At 31.0% G+C, this 18,626-nt stretch overlaps 1 protein-coding gene across 2 annotated transcripts; it reads right to left on the reverse strand.

The window, feature by feature from the left end:
- Positions 1-15,021: 15,021 nt before the first annotated feature.
- On the reverse strand, positions 15,022-17,970 carry LOC139866909 (golgin candidate 5-like). Of its 2 annotated transcripts, XM_071855201.1 has the most exons (7): positions 17,768-17,970; positions 17,473-17,630; positions 16,772-16,831; positions 16,244-16,357; positions 15,803-15,877; positions 15,642-15,679; positions 15,022-15,416 (listed from the first exon to the last, which is right to left on the reverse strand). In XM_071855201.1, the coding sequence occupies exons 2-6, from the start codon at positions 17,506-17,508 to the stop codon at positions 15,647-15,649; spliced, it is 318 nt and encodes a 105-aa protein (XP_071711302.1). In that variant the 5' UTR covers positions 17,509-17,630; positions 17,768-17,970; the 3' UTR covers positions 15,022-15,416; positions 15,642-15,646. The 2 variants fall into 2 exon arrangements, with proteins under 2 accessions (XP_071711302.1, XP_071711303.1); XM_071855202.1 differs by lacking the exon at positions 17,768-17,970 and having other exon boundaries at positions 17,493-17,626.
- Between the last annotated feature and the right edge of the window lie 656 nt (positions 17,971-18,626).

Below are 18,626 nucleotides of genomic sequence, written 5' to 3' on the forward strand. Positions count from 1 at the left end.
TTAAAGATTGTGTTTATGAACTTCAAATGTTGAATAGAATATAAATCCTTAATAAAAGTTTCAGCACAACACTTTCTTGAATTTTTTTAATAGTGCATTCACTTATATAATTCCTTTTAATTCAAGTTCCTCAATATGTGGGTCATCCCCACTTCTACCAAAATGAACTCACATTCATTACTTGGCGGATAAAACTTGATCCATATAACAAAATCTTAAGTATATACATCTCCCTCTCATTTAAGCCTATATTATCATCTTTTAACAATCCTCGTATAGCAACTTCACAAATCATTCAACCCATCCAGGTTTAAAACAACTCGTGTAATTTTAATAGCACCGAGAACAACATTGTTGTATTATAGAACTCAAATAATGTACACAATCATTGAAACCACAAATGCTAGTACATTATAAAATTGATGAGGAAATGTAAATAGTAACTCTAAACATCATATTCTTCTATGGCATTTCATCGAACACATTGTGTGCCTCGAATATATTTTTATGTTTCTAAACAAATATATTAGAACAATGATCATAACATCTTTCTCCATTTTAATTGGATCTTTCAGTAACAACATAGACTAACAAATCAAACTTAACAAAAGTAAGTTAATTCCTAGGATCCAAAAAATCAGATTAATATACATCGAACCAAAAATATGTGTAATACATAATCAAACCCTTAACTAAAAAAACCCTAACAATACTTAAACTAATAAGGTCAATTAGCAATAAGATAACATACATACTTGATGAATCGATGCATTTGCAGTTCGATGAAGGTTCCAGAAGATGAAAATATCAATTTGAGTTATGGAACAATCTTACTATACTTTAAAAGAGAACTTTTATTAACAAATAAGTCTTCCTAATCTATCCTTTAATCACCATTAGATCAACATTGGACTTTTACATACCCTTTAATCCAGTGGTTAAGATTAATCCTACTAATCCATTACTTAATCTAAAATTAGGGTACATCTAGGTACAAGAATACCCTTCATAAAATAATTAGATACGAATTCAAAATTTGAATTTTAAACTGCATTCCCTGTAATTAAGGAAAATAGTTCATTAATTTCGATAAAAATGGAACCTTGATTGGTAATTCCTCTCTCGAATCGTCTTCATAAACCAAATGACATATCCACTTGGTAATCAACATTCATTCACAACATTAATCCGATGATTGTTGATCATCATAATCCGATGATCTAACTTGTTCGGTTACAATCGGATGAATCCGATGATTGTTACAATCCCATGAATCAAATGATTTATATGATGGAGAAGAAAAAGTCTGATGAATCGTATAGAAGAAATTTTAACAATGTAAGAAGGGTTTCAATTTATCATTTATTTTAATTTTCGATCAATAACAATAACGTTAACGATTTTCATCCATACTTTCATATCTGCATTTTTATTTATGTCGATTCAGGGATTTTATTTAATGCTTCGAACAATACGTTAATACGATTGAAGTGCTTAGGTGTTCCATTGTTCGATTTCATTATTAGTATCATTTATAATTGTATGTTGTTGGTAAAGAATTTTTGTTAGAAGGTTACATTTCGATCGAATCAATTTTTGTTATATTTTTGATGGAGTAGAGGTGAAATAGGATTTTTGATTTGATTTGGTAACTATGCAGATGTTATATCAAAATTCGATGAAGTATCAACAATTGATCCAAAGAAACATGATAACTTGTGGTGTATGGGGAATGCACAAAACGTCTTATGCTTTTTTGACTGGTGATAAAGTTGAAGCTAAGGGCTATTTTTCTTATTCTTATACTTAATTTCAACATATTCTTTGTTATTATTGTGTTTTTAAATTTGGCTGCTCTTTGTTGCTGATTTTGTGTTTCTTTTTTGTTTTTGTTTTTTTTTGCTTTTTGTGAAAGTTTACTATTGTTTCTGCACAAGTAACACATGTTCAGGTTGGTGCAACTTATAATCGCAGAATTTTTAGACGCCTAGGAGGTTTATTTGTTTCACTGTTATCTGATTTGCCGTGTATGAGTTGCTCTATAAATTTGGTAATTGTATTATTGTTAAACTGCATACTACAGTCACTGAAATCATTGATAATTATTAGATAAACAGCTGTTAATGGTTACTAAATTGGTTATATTTTGATATATTTGACTTGGTGATTCTTCGAGTTTTTTCGTATGATTAATCTTTCGTACGATTAATCTTTCTTCATTTGTTGCTACACCACTTATTTTCTGAAATAAGAGAAGGATTGATTGTGTGTTAGGTTAAAGATGCAGCAGCAAGATCGAAGAAGAAAGGTATAACTATCTCTAATCTGTAATTGTTTGATATTTATTCAGTAAAATATCAGATTTATATGAGTTTTAGATGCTACTATTGATTGTTGATCAAATAAATACATATACTTGAGGGTTTGGATGTTACATTTGCTGGACCAATGTAGACACGTGGACAGTTTTAATCTTGTTTAAATAGCTTAATTTTGGGAAAAATTCAGATTTTTTAGTAGTTATGGGTATCAAATGAATGGTTATCATGATTAATTATTGTTCTTTATCTTGATAAGGAGATGGGGGTAGGATCAGGCATGTTGATCTGTCAAATTTTCTCAGCAGTCAATTGGAAAGAAGTAAGGTTTGTGTAACTTGATGAACATAATTAGACCCCATAATGAGGAGAAAGATCATTGGGTAAGCATTTGTACGTGTTATGTGTGTGTGTCTTTTGGGTTATTTTAGCTACTTGTAGTAAACAATATATAACCGAGGGTGCTTTGTTTAAATGCCTTATTTTTCCTAATTGAAGTGCTTTTTTTAAATGCCTAATTTTTTCCAATTAGAACTGATCGTGTGTTTTATTCAAGATATAAAATTTACAATGCAATTAAATGGGTTTAGCTAACCTATGTTAGAATTGTAACATCTGAGTAAACAGGTTCCTAGTCGGAAAGCTCTAACATGCGAATGAAAGAAGCTGTGGGCCCTACTTATACTGTTCATTTACATGTTTGATACCTTGTTCTGAACTCTCTTAATAGTCTTTTTTAGTTGGTGGCATAAAGGTGGCATTGTGGGCGGGTCTGACGGGTTGGGTAATTTTCAAGATCTCTTTGTTTCAAAGCGATTAGACTTGGGTACAAGTTGGATTGGTCCGAAACACATATATAGTTTATATGCGTTTCTTCTATTTGTTGTTGGTTTATTATTATGTTATTTTTAACATTTATTAGGTTTCTTCTATTTGTTGTTGTATAGTTACTGAAGTTATTATTTTGAATGATTGTTAGGCTCACAAGGGCCAAAAAGCCAAGTAAAGAAGGGATCTAGAATAGAGGGAAAGTTTAAGGAGGGGGTATGTGTTTATTACTAAATGTTTCAATGATAGGTAATTTGTAAAGGAACCCATTAAAAAGATAAATTTGAGCTTTACCTAATCACGTTGTCCGAAAAGCCAAGTAAGTCCTGGTTTATTATGTTAATATGTTTCAATGATAGGTCGAAGAAGATGAAGAAAAACAAAAAGACGAAAAGTGAAGAAGCCGAGATAGAGACCGATGAAATTAAAGAGGAAAAAGACAGAGATGAGGGTTTGAACGTTGAGGAAGAAGAGGAGGAAAAAGGAGACGAAGAAAATGAAGGTGAAACGTGGTGCTGAAACGGGTATTATGAATACTGATTCCTTTATGCCTTTACTGTTGTCTGAACCAACCAAGAAAGCTATTGTGGATATGGGTTTTCAGTATATGACACAGGTAAACCAAAAAGGCTTGAACCTTTTTTTTTTTTTTGGCTATTTTATGTTATGTGCATTAACTTTTTTAACTTGTATGCATACAATATGATTATAGATTCAATCCAGAGGTATTCCTCCTCTCTTGGAAGGAAAAGATGTTCATGGAGCTGCAAGAACGGGTTTCGGTAACACAATAGTTGGTTTCTTATACCAGCAGTCGGTTATACAGGTAAAACAATAGTTGGTTTCTTGCTTTATCATGAACTAATGTGTGATCTTTGTAATCTGCAGGCGGATCAAACTGCTCTCTTTCAGCCACTCAGACCAAGAAGGTACTATCTTCAAGTCAAATAGTTGTGGTTTTAGTTCAATTTACATAATTCGATTTTATGTTTAAGTCGTTCATGTCAAATCATGGTTGTTTATGTATTTTACTAACTTATGGAGAATTGCAGGCACTATTGATTATCATACTCTTTAAATCTACCTTTTTCAACTACTGTAACTATTACAGGTTATGTTTTTTATTTTTATTTTATGAAATTACATCCTTTATTTTCCAGGTTTCTCATATGTCATTATTCCAAAAATTTAAGTAACAACATAACTTTGGAACATTCAGATTCAACAAAGTGGTTATCCAAGTCAGTTAACAACAGCAAAACGTGTTGTATTTTTTTTTGTTTTGTTTTTATTTTGACAAAAATAAATAAAACTTTTATAAATACAGAAAACATTTTCAAACAGAAAACGTCTTCAAAAAAGGATACAATGAAAGAAACTCCGATGAGGCTTGTGCTTAGAAAGCGGCAACCTTACAAATTATTTATACCGAGCCTCAACTTAAACAAATCAAAGTACAAATCTGGTATTGAGACTTTAATACAAATTTGGGTATTGAGACTTTAATTGATGAATTGAATCAAAAGATTGCAACAGCTGAAATCATGAATGAGGGTGCTGAAGATGGTTGTTGATTGATTCAAACTTTGAATTAACAAAAGAGTTTGACATTCTAAGAAATGAAGTTGAATCAGTTGACATATTGGCTAACACGAAGGATATTAGTATTAAGACAAAGCTAATCTTGGACACCGTAATGCCGTAATGCAACTGGAATTATATCTTGAACATCTAACAAAGTAGGTACACACAATTGAAATTTCTCTTATGTAAGCGTTATAATCTTAGTTTAGTGTATAATTAACAGTTTGTATAGGCTAAAACGTGCTGATATTAGTTCGAAGACTATTACATGTTGATTTGTTAGTTGTTGGCAATATAATGAGATTATAGGTAAAGGTGCTTCAAAGACAATGTAAGATTTTTATTTATTTATTTTTAATTTTTAATTGTTTTATGATTAACTTAAGAAAAGGATAATCTTCCTGTTCTTTTCTTTTAAAATTATAAAGTATAGGGGTTCTGATGAGTAGGAATAAATATAACTGACTTGAAATCGGGTAAAGCACCCTTGATTTTTTTTGCAATTTCATGAAGATCTTGAAGTTCTACACACATAGGGTTGATTATTCAAACGTTAACATGACTATTAACATGAATTTTGGAACTGAAATGTTCAGTACTGGTACAATTAGCTAGACAATGGCCGACTTTCATCCATCATTCCCCCGCAATAAAATTTTATATTTCTATTTATTCTTCTTGCGAAATTGATTTTAGGTTGATTTTGATTAGGTATATATAAGAAGAAATATAAGAAGGTTACTTTTGCAACACAAGGATTAACAAGGATGATTGAGGAACAGGTCTTTCAATGATACAGTCGTGATCAAGAAACATTTAGGTACAACTTAGTTCTTAAAATGATTGAAGTTTTCATTTGGAGGGCTAGGTTGAAGAGGCTACCGGTTCAATGTGAGCTTCATAAACGGGGGATTGATTTGGATATGGTTCGATGTCCCATGTGTAATGATAGCATCGAATCCGTTGAACACACATTGATCTTCTGCAAATATCCTATTGCTGCTTGGAATAAGGTATATAAATGGTGGAATCTTTGTCAATTAAGCAACTAAAGTGTTGAAGAATCAGTTTGTAGCAAGGGTCGACATGTTACACAGTACGAGATAAACAAATGTGGTAAGTGCTGGAATAGCTTACCGGATGATTGTAATAGGAGTAGTAAATAGGTAATATCATATATAGAGGTGAGATGTGCATGGAATTCTAATTTATGCATACTGATATAACAGATCATGACACATTACAATATATACATATGGTTCTTTATTTATTAATTGTTAACGACTATTGTTAATGACATATTATTATCTACATGTAGTTCTCTAATTTATAACATCACTACAAAAGTTTTCTTGAATAATCTTGCTAATCAGCGTGTCTTAATCCTATATCATTTGGGTCAAAACTTCCCTTATAAACTAAATGGGTCAACTACAATGGTCATTTTCTTGAATAATCTTGCTAATCAGCGTGTCTTAATCCTATATTATTTGGGTCAAAACTTCCCTTATAAACTAAATGGGTCAACTACAATGATTCGACTTTTCAAAAATCCCGCGAAATCGCGGGTCTTTAACTAGTTCAAATAAAAAAAGTGAAGAAGATGAAGAATTATATAGAAAAACTCTCAGCAAGATAAGAATTGGAATATGAAAATGAGGTGTGTTCAAATTTTGAATTCTTAATGCCAATGAAAAAAAAAATGCGTGAGAAAATCCAGCAAATTTTTTGAGAAGATGAAAAAAGCATGTGACATTTTCAATTACTTAAAATTTTAAATTGTATAAATTTTGTTTTTAATTTTTAATTAATTACTATCGATGACATCATTAGAGTGGCTAAGATTTTTTTTATTTTGTTTTTTAATTTTCTTTTTACTTTGTAATTGCTTATTTATGACATCATACTTTTAGCAATTTAAATGATAGTATAGATAGATAGATTTAAGTCTTACAATTCGTGGTCAGATATTTAATTTTATGAAAGGAAGGATAAAAGAAAAATTAGTTTTAACAATAACAAAAGAAAGTCCAAGTCTGAAATAGTTATTACCAAAATGCAAAAATTTTTTTTTTTTTTTGAAAGGCAAAATGCAAAAATTTAGTTTTAACAATCATATAATAATAAAAGAAAAATTTGAAACAATCAATAACAAAAAATTAGGACCACAACCACCCAATAAAAAAAATTAGGATCGTTTGATCAAATAATATCAAAACATCGCTGGATGGTATAGTATATCATTAGCGCTTGAAAAATTAAATAATAATGAAAAAAAAGATTGCAGCTGATTGAAATACAAGGATGAGTATAAATTAGGATCTTCGAAAATTGTAGATCAACATAGAAAGATGAATAAAAAAATTAGGAGCATTAAGGATTTAAAAATCAATGATTTAAAATTAATACATGTGTGTCGTTGAAGTAGAAACTAGCGATTAATTTTTTGGGAAAAGAAGAAAGGAGTCGCAATATTGTAGGCATTAATATAATTATTCGGGAAGGGTTTTAGTTTGAAAAAAATAAGCGTGATATAATTTTATGAAAGGAAGGATAAAATAGTCCATAATTTTAGTGTAGCTTGATTTAAAAAAGGATGAGTTCAAGTGCAAAGCTTATGTTTAGCGCTTGTAATGTATGTATCAATGTATGATACTTGTTTTGGCTTTGGCCAAGCAAGTAATGTAGATGCAGATTCGTAATTGTAGAGTTTATGCATGATCATGATGTTTGACGAGTATTTAATTTTGTATTCTAATTCTATGTTATTATGTATGCCCTTATTAGGGATGGCAATGGCCACCCGATCCAATGAATATCCATCCGATCCACCCGATACATAATGGATATGGATGATATAAATGGATATGGATGAACCTAAATGGATACGGATATGGATATGGATGAAAAACTTTCATCCATGGATATATCCATATACACCCGAAATACATTTATTTATAAATACATAAATATAGATACATGCAAACACATTTACTATAATAAATGGATTTACAGTTATATATATATATATATATATATATATATATATATATATATATATATATATATATATATATATATATATATATATATATATATATATATATATATATATATATATATATATGTTATAATTCAGTAGGCTTATAACTACCTTTAATGGTTATAAGAACAAAGAGAGAAAAAGAGAGAAGAAGGAGAGGAGAAATATTGATATTGATATTTCAAGAGAAATGGTGCACCTTAAATGGTTACCATACATGTCTATTTATAGTATAAAATATTACTATGCAAGAAATATAATAATAATAAAATTAACATCCAATCTAGATATTTTATAACACAATCTAGATATTTTATAACACTCCCCCTTGGATGACAATTTTATTAGAGAATAACTATTACTGCCTCGTTAAAAATCTTGCTAAAGAAAACCCATTGGGATAAAACTTTAGCTAAGGGAAAAAGAGTGCAGCATAGAGTTGGCTCCCCCTCAAATAGGCAACGCCTGAGTTGTTACATCTTCTGAACATGTCTCATGCCAATATTATGAACGTGTGTTCTGAAAATAGCAGTTGGCAGTGCTTTGGTATAAAGATCAGCAGAGTTGTTGATTGAACGTATCTCATTTTAATCTGGTTGTCTTTTACGAGATCTTGAGTATATGAGAAGAATCTGAGGTTTTCATCTGAAACTGTATCATCTAAATCTTTTATGTACAAGTTTAGCCCTTGTGATTTGTCTACAGTCTCCTTCATGGTTTGCTCAAACCCTTGTTTCAATTCCTATTCCTTTGTAGTCTTTTCTGAGCCTTACCAACATACCATTCTTTTCCATCAAACTTATGACCGTTAAGACCGTCTACGGCTTTGGCGCCTCGTCAGTATTTATATTTTGTTCAGTCACTTTTGATACTCTTCTTTCATTTGTATTATGCAAGCTGCATTATCTTCATATATAGTTGTTGGTGAAGATAGTTGTTAGTCTTTTATAGCGTTCTAGTCCACAAGAATCAATAATGATTTGTGTCATTGATCTCAACCAAACACATTTTCGAGTAGTTTCATATAATGCAATCACTTCGTCATGATTTGATGATGATGTTGCAACAAGTGTTTGTTTTAAGAACGCCATGATTTTGTGGTATCTCCATTTAGGAATACATATCGAGTTTGAGATTTATCTTTATGAGGATTTGATGAATGACCTGCATATATATAATCAACCAAATCTTGTTTTGAAACGTTATAATAAAATAATTTTAAATCAGCAGTTTCTCAAGGGTATCAAAATATGTGTTTGATCCCGCTCCATTGTCATTTGAGCTGAATCTTGCCAACAAATTAACTGCAAGAGAAATGTCAGGTCTTGTACAATCTATAAGATACATAAGAACCTCAATTGCACTAAAATATGGAACTTCCGATCTGTTAAGATTTTCATGATCTTTCATTTCAAAATAATTCTTTAGAAGTTGAATGATTTCATAGATCTCTTTATTCGTTCATATGATGTTAAGAACATTGACATAAACAACTACGATCACATATCCGAACATTGTTTTTATAAAACATACGTGCAAAATAAGTTTATATGTATACCCCTTTTTTTTCAAGTAGTCATTTAATCGGTTATACTATTGTATCAATCCATATAAAAATCTTTGTGATTCAATGGAATACATTTATTTGAGTTTTGCATTAGATACTTATGATACCTTAAACCCTTCAGATATATTCATATATATATCACTATCAAGTGATTCACATAGATAAGTAGTAACAACATCCATGAGATGCATTTAAGTAACTACCAGGTTGATTAAGTATCTAATAAGTAATTGTATTCACTACATAAGGATAAGTTTTCTTCATAATTCATTTCTGGTCTTTGTGGGAAATATTGAGTTACAAGTCTAGTTTTGCCTTGTAACTTCATTTGCACATTTCTTTTCGGATAAAAATTCATTTATATCCCATATGTTTCACATCTTTAAAAGTGATAACGATTGATCCGAAAACTTTTCTTTTATCGAGCAATTCTAATTTAGCTCGTCTTGCTCCTTTTCATTGAGCTCAATCATGTCCACTTTGTATATTCAATGACAGATTTTAGTTTCAGATCATCATCTTTATTCATGATGTCATTGTAACATTATATGAAAATATCTCATAGAGATTTTAATTTCATTTTGGTTCCATAATATTGCATAATTTTATCGCAATTTTAGTATTTACATTTATCAATATCCTCTGCAGAAGGAATATTGATTTGTGGTTCTTCTTGAACACTTTCTTTTACCTCATTATCAGCTGATTTTCTTTTTCGAGGATTTTTATCTTCGGAACCAATTGATCTTCCACGTTTGATGCGTGGCAAAGACTCAACAGTGACATTATTGCCAGCTTTTGGAATTTCAGTTCGAGCTGGAGCATTTATAGCTGGTATATATGATTTGGTCACTTTTTTTTTTATCTGTAAATGCATAAAGTAATTAATTTGCAAGTTCTTGCATATGCATTATTTTTGAACTTTCGTTTCACATTCTTTTGTGCGAGTTCAATATACCTTAATTGATGTTCACATCATGAAGCATCATTTTATTTTTTATTTTTATTTCTCCCCCTAATCTAGGGAACAATGTTTTATTAAAATGACAATCAGCAAAACGTGCTGTAAAAACATCACCCATCATGGGTTCAATATATCTTATGATTGAAGATGTTTTATATCCAAAATATATTACCATCTTTCTTTGAAGAACCATTTTATTGTTTTGTGGTGATACAATTGGAACATACACTGCACAACCAATGTTCTAAGGTGGAAAATATTTGGCTCTTGGCCAAAATCAAGTATTAAGTGAAAATATTTATGACTTCCACATGGTATAATGCGAATTAATGTCGCAGCATGTAAATTTACATGTCCACATATAAATATTGAGAGACTTGTACTCATTATCAATTGTATAGTTATTAGCTGCAAGCGTTTATCTATTGATTCAGCTAAACCAATTTTGTGTATGCACATGAGCAACTGGATGTTCAACAACAATCCCTGTAGATATATAATGATCATTAAATGCTTGAGATGTTAACTCACCAGCATTATCAAGTCTCATCCTTTTAATGGTGTAATCAGAATAATGTGTTCTCAATTTAATAATTTGTGCAAGAAACTTTGCAAATGCCATATTACGGCTCGATAACATACAAATATGAGACCATCCGCTAGATGCGTCTATTAGAACCATGAAATATCAAAATGGTTCACATGATGGATGAATTGGTTCATATATCTTACCTTGAATTCTTTCAAGAAACATTTGTGATTCTTTTTCACAATATACTTTTCATTAATCACCATATGTGCCTTTTTTATCATATATCCTTTTCACCATATACGCCTTTAATCATATGCGCTGTGTTTTTCACCATATGCGCTTTTAATCATATGCGCTTTTCATCATATGCGCTGTGCTTTTCATCATATTCGCTTTTTATCATATGCGCTTATCATATGCGATGCGCTTTTCATCATATGCGCTTTTTTATGTGAATAGTAAATTAATTAATTTCGTTTTACTATTCATATGAATTAATTTCGATTTACTATTTTGTTAATTGGGTAATATATATACATCATATACTTGTGACTCCGAAGGCTCAAATGAATTTGACCATATAGTTATATGTTGTACCTTGCACATTAATTTTCAGTAGAAGCTTTAGATGCATATTATTTTCAGTAGAAGCTTTAGATGCACTTTTTTTTTAATCACCAAATACCACAAACACTTTGTTTGCGTTTGTTCATAGTCATCAATGAAAACCATTTTCTTTAATTTTATTTTATACAATTAAATTAACGCATCATTATTCTTTTCAAAAACAATAATCTATTGTTATTGTTCACTTGTGCCATGTTTAACAACAAAGGTCAACAACCTCTGTCTTGTTTGTTGTGGCAACCAAAAACAACCTTTGCTTTTGTTACCGAGAATCCAAAAAAAAAAAAAAATAATTTTCAATTAATCTTTTATCAAAACCATAAATGATTTTGTTGATCTACGTTGATATGGCCATAAAGAATTGACGGCTGACCTACTTTTGTAAGTGTATTTCGGCTATCATCTCGAAAACGCACAACGACCTTTTTTTTTTTTAATGAACTATTTGTTTCATATCTAGCTTAGGCAATTATTGTGAACATTTGGTCCCTATAAGAGCATTTATCTTTTAGACTTTTAGTTGATTTGTACTTGTCACAATTAGGGATAGCACCCGCGGGTCGTGGATGCGGATCCATTGGATCCATCACCCGTACCCGCGGATTTTTTTTAAGAGACGTCCAATTGAACCCTTGTTCGTTGAAACAATTTGACTATATTTTTACTCCCCATTATTAAACGGGCCATTTTGATGCACACTCTTAAAAAAAAATAATTTGTTTTTTAAGTTTTATTATTCAACCTCCTTTTTTCAACGGTCACGTTTTTAACAAAACATTTGGTAAGTTTGGAAAAAAGTTTTTTATTGATTATCATCAAAAGTTTTCTATTGTCACTCTACTGGATGGAATTATGGCATACAACCAAAATTGCAACCCAACACTACGTAAGAACAAAAAAGTTGTTTTTAATTAACATATGTATATGTGTTAAACTCGGAATAATAATAACTTATTTTAGAAAATTAACATAAGACATGTTGAAACATTTTTGTCACATTTAGCTCATCAAGTCTAATACTTATCATTGATAGATTTTATCACGTCTAGGAGATGTTTACTTTTTTCTTGTATTAAGTCCTACTTTCATTTACCTTTGTTTGGAAAAAAGTTTTTTTTTTACTTTGCTTTCCCCCTTTCTGTAAAACTCATTTAAACACTTTCTTTGTTTTTTTTTTTTAAAAAAACTTCCTTTTTTTTACGTTACCCATAAATTATAAATATATAAAAAAAACTTTTTGTTAAAATTTTTTTTTCTAGTTTTTAAAAGGCCACTTGACCAATTTTTTAATTCTTTCACAACACTTGATATCGTGATCGTGACCTTTCACCAAAGCAAGAGATATTCTTGATAAACTAAACACGGACTCGTGTTTGAAATTGTCGGCCACAAAAAAATTCATTTGATAAAAGTATATATTTTTTTTTAGTTATAGAAGGAGACCACTTCATTTTCAATACTTCATTTTTGACAAAAAACTACTCCATTTTACCATTCCTTTTTTTTATTTTAACTTTTAAGATTTACTTTTAATAAAAATACAAACTACTTTTTCTTATTTTAACTTTTAAGATTATAAATTTAAGAATAAACATTAGTATGCATGAAATAAATAATGATTAATTGCATAAGTAATCATAAATGTTAGATAACATATAAAGACCCCGTCGTATTCGTATTGATCGGAATTAATCTCGACCCATGGTACCATGTTGTCAAATGACGTGTTGCGTACATAAAGTACCGTGTTGTCAAATGACGTGTTGCGTACAATCATGAGGTCTTATTAACATAAATATAAATGTTAGTGAAGTTAATAAGAGTTAGATTACAGAAAATATAATTCAGGTGGTATAACCGACCATATATAACTTAAATAACATAAATATAAATGTTAGTGAAGTTAGTAAAAGTTATATTACAGAAATATAATTCAGGTGGTATAACCGACCATATATAACTTAAATAACATAAATATAAATGTTAGTGAAGTTAGTAAAAGTTAGATTACAGAAATATAATTCAGGTGGTATAACCGACCATATATAACTTAAATAACATAAATATAAATGTTAGTAGTCCAAAATTTGATATATTCGAGTCTGAAAATTATTAATAATTTCATACCTTGATTAGTGATTCGTGATCGTTTGAGATATCTTTTAATTACACTAAGCTTTTCGTGCTGATAACGTGTTATAATTCAGTAGGCTTATAACTACCTTTAATGGTTATAAGAACAAAGAGAGAAAAAGAGAGAAGAAGAAGAGAAGAAATATTGATATTGATATTTCAAGAGAAATGGTGCACCTTAAATGGTTACCATACATGTCTATTTATAGTATAAAATATTACTATGCAAGAAATATAATAATAATAAAATTAACATCCAATCTAGATATTTTATAACACAATCTAGATATTTTATAACAATATATATATATATATATATATATATATATATATATATATATATCTTGAAATTATACAATGAATTAACCATAAAATATTACAATAAAACACTAGAAACCTTCGAGAATAAAGTAACAAACGGAGCAACACGAGACTATACAAGGATTGCTCCGGGAACTATACTATACAAGAGATTAATGACTATGTATATATGTATATATGTATATATATGAGTCACATTAAAAACAAAAAGGAATTAGCCTACACCCGTTCTATTATTTGAGTTAGCAACATAGAACCCCGGGTTGAGGATCCATTGGTGCCATTCCAAAGAAGACTTCTTTAACCGCTTTGATATCCATCCGAAGCTAGCCGTTTGCACCTCGGAAAGTATATGTATCGCATTCCACTCCTTTTTCTTGAAAAGTGATATCGTGTCTTGAAGATAAACGTCAAAGTTAAAAGAATCTATGGGAAGTTGTCAAAATAAACGGGTAATAATAACCCATCTTCTTATTAAAAGAAAAATCAAAATAAGTAATATTGTTTTCAATAAAGAGATTCTGACCATTCATTTAATCAAATAAATTAGTTACAACCCTTGGATCAAAATATGAAACAATTATTACTAAATAAAAATTTCATTTTAATTAGACATTACCACACTACCCCTAATTGATTAAAATTACCAACGAGCTTATAGCTCAGTGGTACCCGATGCCTTTGATCCCTGGGCCCACGGTGGGGGAAGCTTCCACCCAATAGAGGCGCAAGTTCGATTCTCAGTCTGGGCGCTCCGCATGGAATTATCTCTCCCTCCGGGGGGAGGTTTGTGAAGTGCTTTCGGGGGTCTAGCTAGCTGGGGTAAAGATCGCCTTGCCGCCACTGTGGGTAACTGGGAGGAGGTAATTTTCCGGCACAGGTCTCTTTCGGGGTGGGATTGGTGGGTGCTACGGCACACAGGGTTAGCGTGTCCCTGCCAACTTACACGTTTTCCACCCAATTGATTAAAATTCGTTTGCTAACAATTCAATATGGAAATAATTACGGAAACGCGTTTTTTTAAAAAGTCAAACCATTCATTTACAGAAATAATTTTAATTGACCTTTCAATTACGGAAATCATTTAACATGAGTATCCTTTTTTACATGCTAGCCTTTAAGAGACCGTGCGTTGCACGGCGACTCTTAATCAAACAAACTAAAAAGACTTATGCTATATCAATTATTAGTACTACCAAAGTTTTAGCATATTAATTGTAACATTAAGTAACCATTCGAACATAAAAAATATGAATGTTTTGTAATCATTAACTATAAAACCTAATAAGGTTATTGCTAAAATGAACCGTTTCAACCTGAACTATCTATGACCCGTTTTAACACAAACCGCTTTTGCCCATCACTCAATTGAACATATAAAATTGTGAAGACGTACACTCTCATCGCTGATCTTTCATCAATGAAAAAGGTCCACTTTCTGCGATTCTTTGTCCTGCATACGGTGCCAGAAATCCAACTCCCCAAAATTCCGATTGAAGCTGATGTTATTTTCATTACAAATCAACAAAAAAAAAAAAAAAGAGTCGGTAAAGTTAGTAAGTTTGAAATGCGGTTATTACAAAGCAAGTTATAGTATGCAACAAACTATGCAATATAGAAGATAAGTAGACACAGAAAGAGACTAAACGTATGCAGTAGAAATGGGAATTTGTATAAAAAGTTAGTCATGAATCATGATGTTATAGCAAGATTAACAACCGAACCTGTTCTAGTCAACATTAATCGATGAATCCTTTTGGATCTGCAAGGATATACAATTAAGCCATTAACTGTTTCAGATTGAATCACTGCATTCCTTTTAAGTATATTTATTTATGATTACTTATTTACAGTTTCATATCTGCTTTTGTAGGATATATAGTACCTTATTTACAAGCATGTTTACTTGTTCTCTGTACACTTCCTTCAAGTCCACTATATCAGCACGAAGTTCTTCAAGCTACACAAAACAAAACTTGTTTTCATTTTCTTTGTACTAATTAATAGTTAAAATCACAATGCTTTATTGGTAGTGGTAGCAATTTTGGCCCATTTAAGGAATTTTTAAATTGGTTCTGTTTCATGTAAAATTGTTCAAATTAATCATAACAGTAGGGACAAATGGGTCGGTCAGGCATTCATACAACTTTCTAAGTCATTTTATTAAAAGGTTTAGACAATTAATGTCAAAATATTGTTATTGCAATCATTATTAACATGAAATATATATAAAACAAATCTAAAAAATGCCAAAAAGGTGCTTAATGATACCCAGACATGTGTCGACCCGTACTGGGAAGCGACCCGTTTTGACACGTAGTATTACCTGTTCATCTCGTTCACCCATTAACTCTAGTGCAGCTGAGTGCCTGACTTTTAGTGCGTCTAGCTCTGCCTTAATTCTAGGCAGAAGAGCAACTTCAGACCGTAGTTTTTCACACTGCAACAATAATACATGAGCTGTTATAAACAAAATAAGAAAATAAATAAATAAAAATAATATTAATGATACAATTATTGATATCAATATTAACAATAATAAAAGTAACGATAATAATATTAATATAACAATTATTTTCAAACTTGCTATTAAGTTTAATACCATTTATTATTTATGTAATATTATATTATTTGATGACATTTACTGAATAATTAATATTTACATATTTTATATATATAATAGAAATCATATATATTTATATATAGATTCATGCCTTAATTCTAGGCAGAAGAGCAACTTCAGACCGTAGTTTTTCACACTGCAACAATAATACATGAGCTGTTATAAACAAAATAAGAAAATAAATAAATAAAAATAATAAATATGGGTCAATCTGGGTGATGATTTACATACCTCCTCAGTCATTTTAACCAACTCCTCAGATAGAGAGTCGCGAATCGATTCCATGGATGCCTAAACAATTAACAAAGCGAAAAAAAAAATGAGTTACACACAAGGATGAGGATCGAGGACCTAACTTCGACTCGTTTCCTAATATATGGGTCGATCTGGGTTATGATTTCATTAACGGGTCAAGCAGGTACCAAAAAAAAAAAAAAAAAAAAAGCTTAAAAAGAAACAGGTCAAACTGGGACAATCCATTTTTCCTCAATAATTCTACCAGAAACTAATGAATTATTATTGAATTTTAAATACTTTCTAATTATCAAAAGGAAAGAATTTGGACAAAAAACGTGTTTCAGGTCACCCCGCCCATTTCGACCAACAAAAAAAAGGAATTCCATTATGACCTGAACCATGTTTAAATCATTAACCAACTCGCCTATACACGAGAGGAACAAAAAGTTGCTGATCAGTTGATGACAGTTATTACAGTTTGAAGGAGAGTCATACTAATCTAGACATATAAGACGCAAGTTCACCCTCTTTGCAGAAGCAATTGCGACCCAAAAACAAACAGCATTGAATATTCTGGCCCATAAATGTACCGGGTACCATTTTTAACCCAGTGATAGTAAATAGTAATCTTACCCAAAAAAAAAAAAAAAGAGAGAAGACTGAACAAAGCATATAAACAAAGATACTAATCTTACCAAACACCATCTCCACCTACCCATAACCGGCGACATGACCTCAACCACAGCTACCGCTAAAACTTGAGCCCCAAAACTGAGATAGCTGGTCTCCTACTTCACCCTTGGCCTTTATTATTACTAATTACGTATTATTCTCCATATTCATCTCATCAAACCTGCATTAAAAATTAAAAATAAAGTTGTATCATACCAAAAATAAAGAACAATTTAATGTTGTGCATTATCAAGTCATTGGTTTATGCGATGTATGAAAATGGTGTGCGAGTTAACACCTGTAAAAGCCTTAAAATACCTTTATCTCGATCAGATGCACCCTCAAATATTCGTGGTGCCCCAGTTCCGATGATCCTCTGATCTAGCACCAACATTTCTAAACCTAGAACCACCAAATTGACCCATTTAACCCATTAAATCAATTCAACCTGTTTGACCCATTGACCCAATTTGACCCATGTGACCTGCTGGAAAACCACCTTGCTGACCAACACCACTACCACTCCCCATGTTAACGTTATCAGGTGCAACTACAGAAAGTGGCCCATTTTCTTAAGCGAATCAAGAAAAAAGCTCGTGTCATATGAAAAATCGTTATTGTATACTTTAACAACAGTAGACTTCACGTCTTCACATGTTGTTCATCATTAAACGTCTCTTCCTTCACTTTTAGTTTGAGATTATACTTGGTATCAAAACATTTCTTATCATTTCTTAAAATCTATCTTCATCTTGTTCTTCATATTTAATACAATACAATTCTTTAGCAGAAATACCCATAATATTTTCACCCGCTTCCTGAAACGCAGTTACCCAAATCAAACCAGTATGATCTTGTATTTGTAACCCTAAAATGTATCTATATTCACAGTGATCAACCGTCTGATTACACGCATCACATTGCCATTTTCCATCACCATTATTTATAACTTTTTTACTGCACGCTTGATCGTTCCTCGTTAATGGGGCAGGATGTGTAGCAAACGTTTTCAACTCTCATAGACCATATGGTGGGCCCCACTGTAATCCAGTCAGCGTTTTCGTGGGTCCCGAAGTGTTCATTTAATTATTTCGTGTGACTAAATCTCTGGTTAACGAAACAGACGGGGTATTTCTACCAACTCGATTGAACGACTCCCTGAGTTTATGAGCCTCGG

Source organism: Rutidosis leptorrhynchoides, chromosome 9, assembly GCF_046630445.1.
Source record: "Rutidosis leptorrhynchoides isolate AG116_Rl617_1_P2 chromosome 9, CSIRO_AGI_Rlap_v1, whole genome shotgun sequence".
In the NCBI taxonomy this organism is placed as follows: domain Eukaryota; kingdom Viridiplantae; phylum Streptophyta; class Magnoliopsida; order Asterales; family Asteraceae; genus Rutidosis; species Rutidosis leptorrhynchoides.

Coding starts and splice junctions, on each gene's coding strand:
- LOC139866909 (XM_071855201.1), bottom strand. CDS start 17,508: ATGTCGCCGGTTATGGGTAGGTGGAGATGGTGTTTG. Junction 16,832..17,472: donor GTAGGTGGAGATGGTGTTTG/GTAAGATTAGTA, acceptor TTAATTGTTTAG/GCATCCATGGAATCGATTCG. Junction 16,358..16,771: donor TGGTTAAAATGACTGAGGAG/GTATGTAAATCA, acceptor TTATTGTTGCAG/TGTGAAAAACTACGGTCTGA.